This window comes from Gossypium arboreum, chromosome 4, assembly GCF_025698485.1.
Source record: "Gossypium arboreum isolate Shixiya-1 chromosome 4, ASM2569848v2, whole genome shotgun sequence".
In the NCBI taxonomy this organism is placed as follows: Eukaryota; Viridiplantae; Streptophyta; class Magnoliopsida; order Malvales; family Malvaceae; genus Gossypium; species Gossypium arboreum.
This window is the reverse complement of record NC_069073.1, coordinates 117,832,317-117,839,454: the sequence shown is the minus strand read 5'-3', so window position 1 is coordinate 117,839,454 and position 7,138 is coordinate 117,832,317. Positions and strand designations below refer to the sequence as shown.

At 39.3% G+C, this 7,138-nt stretch overlaps 1 protein-coding gene across 1 annotated transcript; it reads left to right on the top strand.

Annotated features, from left to right (window-relative positions):
• The first annotated feature begins 3,346 nt into the window (after nt 1–3,346).
• LOC108465729 (uncharacterized) lies at nt 3,347–4,141 on the top strand. Its single transcript, XM_017766112.1, has 2 exons — nt 3,347–3,930; nt 4,030–4,141. Exons 1-2 carry the CDS (start codon nt 3,347–3,349, stop codon nt 4,139–4,141), a joined length of 696 nt encoding a protein of 231 aa, XP_017621601.1.
• The last annotated feature ends 2,997 nt before the right edge of the window (nt 4,142–7,138 follow it).

Genomic DNA, 7,138 nt, shown 5'->3' with positions numbered 1-7,138 from the left:
ATACTAACATGGGAAGATATGAACATGAAATAAGTTATTACACGTATTTGTCTGAAATATTGAAAATGATGGTACATGATACATGGAAATATGATATGATGATAAATGAATATGGAACTTAATTGATGAATACGTTCATATGTGACTATAAATTTGTACACTTTGAGTGTACTACATGAATAACTATTGATATATCAAATATATTAACGGATATGGATCAGACATAAAATGATCTGAACTTGAGATGATTTGAGTTGACATGAATTAATACAGTGTATATACATGATATATATATATGAAAAACATGGAAATGTTGTACATGATATAGAGATATTATGATATAAATGATATATATTTATGAATAAAAGGAAAGAAAATGAAATGTATCATAACATGTATGTATGTGTTATAAGGATATATGACGTGAAAAGTATATGTGTATAGAAATTTGATTTCTGTTGAGTCATACATGTTTTCTTGATATTCATGTGAATTACATAAATAATATACTTGATGAGGATATGTATTAGGGCTTGTGACCAAATGGATTAAATGAGCCTTACATGTTTATGTTGAATATGAATAAATGGTAAGTTAATTACCATGTTATACAGACTTACTAAGCATTATATGCTTACTCTATTTTATTTTCCCCTATCCTATAGTAATTCGGAAGCTCGTTGGGTTGGAAGCTTGGCGGATATCACTCACACTATCCATTGGCCCATTTTGGTATATAAGATAAATCAATTAAGGTTATAATAGCATGTATAGGTTAACTCAGCCAATAATGGCATGTAAATATTTAATAATGACTATCCGTTGGAATGGCTAGTTATAGACATGTTTTGGTATATATGTATAAAATACTATATTACGGTATATGTTTGATGTGGTTGATTTATAAAAATCATAAAGGCATATTGATAATGGAATTTGATTAACATGTTTAAGCATGAAATTTTATTAAACATAAATGCAATTGGTATATTGGTAAGCATGATAATTAGATTAAAATGATGATAAAATGTCATTTAAGGTGCCTAAAGGCACATTGGTTGAATGATCATATGGCCTTGTGAATGTGATTAAGTTTTGGTGTAGATTGAAGTTAAATCTAGGTGAGAAATAAAGCTAGGAAATGGTTTTATTTTGTCCACACCGGTAGACACATGGGCATGTGTCTTGACCGTGTGACACACGACCTAGCACATGGGCGTGTGTTCTGGCCATGTGTCCCCTACATCTTAAATTCGAGAAATAGAATGTTTAGAATTAAGCACACGGGCAGAGACACGGGCGTGTGTCTCAGCCGCGTAGGTGACACGGCCTAGAACACAGGCGTGTGTCTTGGCCGTGTGAAACCTGCACCTAATTTGTGAAAATTAAATTGACCACACGGCCTAGCACACGGGCGAGTGACTTGGCCGTATGATACAAGTCAGGGAGTTACATGGGGTAAGACACGGCTTGAAACATGAGCGTGCCATAAGGTCACACGGGTGTGCCCCATGACCACACGGGCGTGTGAGCTCTGCACCTAAGAAAAATTTTGAAATTTTACGAAAAATTTTCTAAGACCTTGATTAAGTCCCAATTCGATTCTAATGTCCATATCGGACCTCAAAGGCCTATTCACGGGACAATATGACTAGTATTGGACATGAATAGTAAATTATATGAAATATTTGTAAATATTTTGTAAACTTCAGTAATGCTCCGTAACCCTATTTTGGCGATGAATACGGGTTAGAGGTGTTACAAAATCAAATGTGAGTAACTTACAAAAAAAAAGTTAAAGCCTTAATGTGAAAAGGGTTAAATTATTTTTTTAGGTTTGAACTTAACAACTATTATCATTAGGATCTGAACCTTTTTTTTTCAAGTTAAGTTGTAAATTTGGTAATTGTTTTTATATTGGGGCTTGAACCTTTTTTTATCCAAATTAGGTTTTAAATATGATAATTGTTCCTCCACTGAGGCTTGAACTTTATTTGTCCAAGTCAGACCTTGATATTTCCATGAAAACTCTAAAGCTTCGGCCCCAATGTAGAAACAATTGTCAAGTTCAATTCTCAATATGAGAACAATTGTCAAGTTTAAGGCCTAACTTGAACAAAAATAAATTTAGGTCTTAGTGCGAGAATATCAGGTTTAGACCACAAATAGTACATTAACCCTTTTTAAAAATTATAAGTAGCGATGGCAAAAGAATGAGACGAGACGGATGTTGGTAAAAGATAGACTGTGTAATCCTACTGAATACCGAAGCCTAGCCGGTGCCTTACAGTATGTAGTTCTTACTCGTCCTGATATTACTTATGTTGTAAACAGTATTTGTCAATTCATGCACAGTCCTACTACTACACATATAATGGCATTGAAACGAATCTTGAGATATCTATGTGGTACACTTGATTATGGTATTGTTTTTCGGCCATCCACTCGCTTGTCACTTGTGGGCTACACTGATGCTAATTGGGGTCTGGATTTTGACGACCGATGATCTACGTCCGGTTACTACGTGTATTTTAGTAACACACCTATCTCGTGGTGTTCCAAGAAACAGCAAGTGGTTTCTCATTCTACTGCTGAAGCTGAGTATTAGAGTCTTTCTGCAATTACTAGTGATGCCACTTGGTTAATATCGTTACTTTAAGAGTTACACATTTAGTCTGTTGATACTCCTACTATTTGGTGCGACAATTCTAGGGCCGTTGTGGTTGCAGCCAATCCTTTTCTTCACCCTAAGTTCAAGCATGTTGAGCTTGACTTGTTCTTTGTTCGCGAAAAGGTTGCTAATGGGTCCGTTACTGTTGGAAAGGTTCCTGCATGTGACCAAGTTGCTGACATCCTTACCAAGCCACTTTTCATGTCGACCTTTACTCGATTTTAACACTTTCTTCGGGTCTTACCTGTCGAGAAGATGGATGAATGTTAGAGTGATAAGGAATTAGTTACGATTTGTTAAGTTGTTAAGCAAAGCAGTTAGCCAAAACTGTTAGTCATGCACTATAAATGTCAAGTGTCTGTGTACAGAGACGAGTTAATGATTCAAATACAAAATTGAATTCTTTACCATATGTTTTCTCTCAGATAGGTGTTTACCACAGATTCTAAGATGGTATCAGTCACCTAACTCTTGGTGGTCACTTCCACTCCGAGCTCATAGATCCATCGATCGATTCTCCCTCTGGTGATTCTGCTCACGTGTCCTTCTTCAATTCGCGCTTAATTAACAGTTTTCCTCGACATGAAATCGTGAAATTGGATGATACGAACTTCGTCCAGTGGAAATTTCAAGTACGTCTTATTGTTGAAGGTTATGATCTTCAAGGCTTTTTAGATGGTACCGTCGTTGCATGCACCACCAAGGCTGGTGGCATCGTCTGATGACAATCTCATTCCAAATCTAGAAGCAGTCTTGTTCACACAGCAGGATAAGTTGCTAGCCTCATGGCTCCTTTCCACGGTTCATGCCTCTTTGCTTTCTTATTTCATTTCTACTAAGTCTGCTTTTGATTTTTGGAGTACTGCGAGTCATCTATTTGCAGCTACTTCCAGTGAAAAAGTTTCTCAGATCCAGCATGATCTTTATGCAACAAAAAAGGGTGGTTCAACCGTTAAAGAATATGTTTTGAAGATTCAAACTCTCTGCGCGCTTCTTGAGGCGTCGGAATCTGACGTTCTAGAAGCTGAGAAAGTGGAGGTGCTCTTTGCTGGACTTCCACCTGAGTTTGACTCAGTATTCATGCTGGTCCCGTTTTCGTCAAAGTCGTTAAAGTTTCAAAAGCTTGTTGATATTCTGATGGGGTTCGAAATTCGGCTGATGAGGGCGGTGCATGGGGTCCCAATGGTTGCGCATGTCGTTGAAGCACCTAGTGCTGTTGTGGTGGTTAACTCCGACTTGCTAGGTGTGTACGGTAGGAGGTTCACGACGGGGTCGCACGACAGCTGTGGCTTCTGATCTAGGGTGCAATGTCAGATTTGCAATCGTTTTGGCCATATTGCACAATGGTGCTACTACAGTTTCGATAGAGATTACGACTCTCCTGTGAATGATGCTCCGGTGATCGGTGGTGATGGCTATAGCCGTCCTCGTAGGTGCGCTCCAGAGCAGCAAGCTGAAGATAGATTATAGGGGCAGTGGTCTCAACTGTCGTACCAAATGAACCCTAGCAGTCCTCCTACTTTTGAGTATACACAGCCCAAGTGGGCTGGAAATTCATTTGGGCCAATTTCTGGTCCCTTAGCATAGGCTGCGGCTTGCCCTTCTTATGGGCCATATATGCGTCCCACTCGGCCTGGTGTTGGACAAGGGCCTTTGCGTGAATTGGGTCGCCAGCAAAGGGAGTCTTATGATGCTGTTGTTAGGCCGAATGTAGCAAGCCAAATTTCTGGGCCCTCTAGCCCACCTGTTCAGCACCATGGACTGGTTTGTGGTGCTCCGCATGTGTCTCAACAATCCCTTGGGTCTCTAGTTGCTAATTTTTTTGGTATTGAAGGTTCTCTGCCAACTGCTCATTCTGAGGTCCCATGGCGAACTAAGCCACGTGCTCGAGTTTTTGATTTTGATAATTCACAATGCATTGGCTTGCCCAGAATTTCTAATTTTCGTGCTTCGAATTTTTCAGATGCTTCACAGTATGACTCCAATTGTGGTAGTCTTGATTCGTATGATCCTACGCCGATCGGGACAACTTCATGGTACCCGTACTCTGGAGCTTCACATCATGTATGCCAGAATGCTGCAGACTTAAATGCAACTACTCCATATTCAGGTACCTTTGAACTTTTAATGGGCAATAGGGCTCCTACTAAAATTCAATCTATTGGGGACACAATTATTTCTACCAATTCAAAGCTATTACGTCTAACTAATGTATTGTGTGTCCCAAGCATCCGCAAGAATCTCATATCTGTGTCATAGTTTGTTAAGGATAACAATGTGTCCTTTGAATTTCACCCGTTCTATTGTGTTATTAAGGATGTCCAGATATAGGAAATCTTGCTACGGGGTCGAGTTCATGATGGACTTTATCATTTTTCAGTTGAATTATCTGCTTCGTCTACTAAAACATCTGATGTTCACAATGCCGCGCTTCAAGCTAGTTCCTCTGTCCCTGATGAGTTTTACTCTGTGGCATAATAGGCTTGGCTATCCGTCTTCTAAAATTTTTAATGATGTTTTAAATAAATGTGGCATTGTATCTAATAAGAGTTCTTTTTCTAATGTTTGTATTACTTGTCGGAAAGGGAAGTCCCATAAATTGCCTTTTCCTCATTCTACTACTGAATATGTGAAGTCTTTTGAATTAGTTACCTCTAATTTATGGGGTCCGACTTCTGTTGCCTGCGAAGGAAATCTGTATTATGTTTCATTTGTAGACATGTGCAGTCGGTTTACATAGGTGTATTTGGTTAAACGTAAATCTCAAGCAATTGATTGTTTTCTTCAGTTTCAAAAGAGATTACCACTCAATTTGAGAAAAGTATTAAGAAATTTAAAAGTGATTGGGCAGTGAATTTAGGGCATTTGCCTTCGTTCTAGCTAGCCAGGGAATTCTTCATCGCCCATCCTACCCTCACACCTCTGAACAAAATAGGGTTGCTGAGCGTAAGCATCCACACATTGTGGAAACTGGACTCACACTGTTAACACAGGCTAAACTTTTTATGAAGCACTAGGGTTATATGTTATATAGTGTTGTTCACCTTATAAATAGGTTGCCTACTCCAGTGCTTCAAGGTGAGTCTCTATATCAGCGACTTTATAGATGTGCACCTTGATATGATCATCTTAGGGTATTTGGCTATTGTTGCTTCTTGTATTTACGTCTGTTTGTGCTGCAGAAGCTGGATTTCAAGTCTCAACCCTGTATATTTTTAGGGTACAGCTCTCAACATGAGGGCTATTATTGTCTTACCCTCAATGGGAAAATGGTTGTTTCTCGTCATGTTGTGTTTGATGAGAACTGATTCTTGTCTTTGTCCCTAATTGTGAATGATGTTGGTGGCTCTTCGCGAAGTACTACATATGTTCCTATTGTTATGTCATCCTCTTCACTTATTCCTTCCAATTCTCATCGGCTCGCTGTGGCCCACTCATCATTTTCCTTTTCTGGTTCAGCTCATGAGTCTATGTGCTGTGCCTCTGGTACTCCTCCTGCCACTTATAGTCAACCAGAAGGCGTCACTATTGAATTCGGTTCTGATGCATAAGAGCATCGAGGTTCATCTCTGTCCCTTCCTACCAATTAGTTACCGACGGTGCTGCAACAGAGTATTTCTCCTCATGTCAGTCAGTTACCGATATTGCCGCAACAAGTTCCTCCTGTTTCTTTGGAAAATACCCATGCTATGGTCACTCGGCAAAATGGGGAATTTTTAGGCCTAAAAGGATCTGTCCGCAGAGGCTGTTAATTTTGAGCCATGTTCTGTCACGGAGGCATTTGCTCATCTTGGGTGGAAGTTCGTTCTTCAAGCGGAGTATGATGCACTAATAGTCAACTCTACCTGGGATCTCGTGCCTCTACCTCCTGGTCGGAAGGCAATATGGTGCATATGGCTGTTCAAAATTAAGAGAAATCCTGACGGATCTATTAATCGCAGAAAGGCATAGTTGGTTGCCAAGGGTTGTTCTCCTAGGTGTGATTTTAAAGAAACCTTTAGTCCAGTAGTTAAATCGGCTAAAATCTGAGTCATCTTGTCTATTGCCGTTGCAAAAAGATGGCTGATTTGACAGGTCGATATGAACAATTCCTTCTTAAATGGGGATCTTGATACTGAGGTATTCATGCAACAACCTCCAAGGTTTATTTAGTGTGAATCTGTTGGAAAGCCCCTTGTCTGTCAATTGAAGAAGGATTTGTACAGACATCGATAGGCGCCACGAGCTTGGTTTGATAAACTGAAGCAATTTCTAGTGTCTGCTGGGTTTGTAGTATCTAAATCTGATGCTTCTCTTTTTGTTCAAATTACATCCAATTCCACTTTATATGTTCTTGTATACGTAAATGATATAATTATCACTGAAGATGTCTCTACGACTATCACTAGTTTTATTCAACAATTGCATGCGGAGTTCTCACTTAAAAATATGGGTGATCTTCACTATTTTCTTAGGATCGAGGTCACG

Excerpts from the sequence above, each read along its gene's own strand:
- LOC108465729 (XM_017766112.1), top strand. The coding sequence starts at position 3,347 with ATGGTACCGTCGTTGCATGCACCACCAAGGCTGGTGGCATCGTCTGAT. Across the intron at positions 3,931-4,029 it reads CTAGGTGTGTACGGTAGGAG|TTTCGATAGAGATTACGACT; the intron begins GTTCACGACGGG and ends GTGCTACTACAG.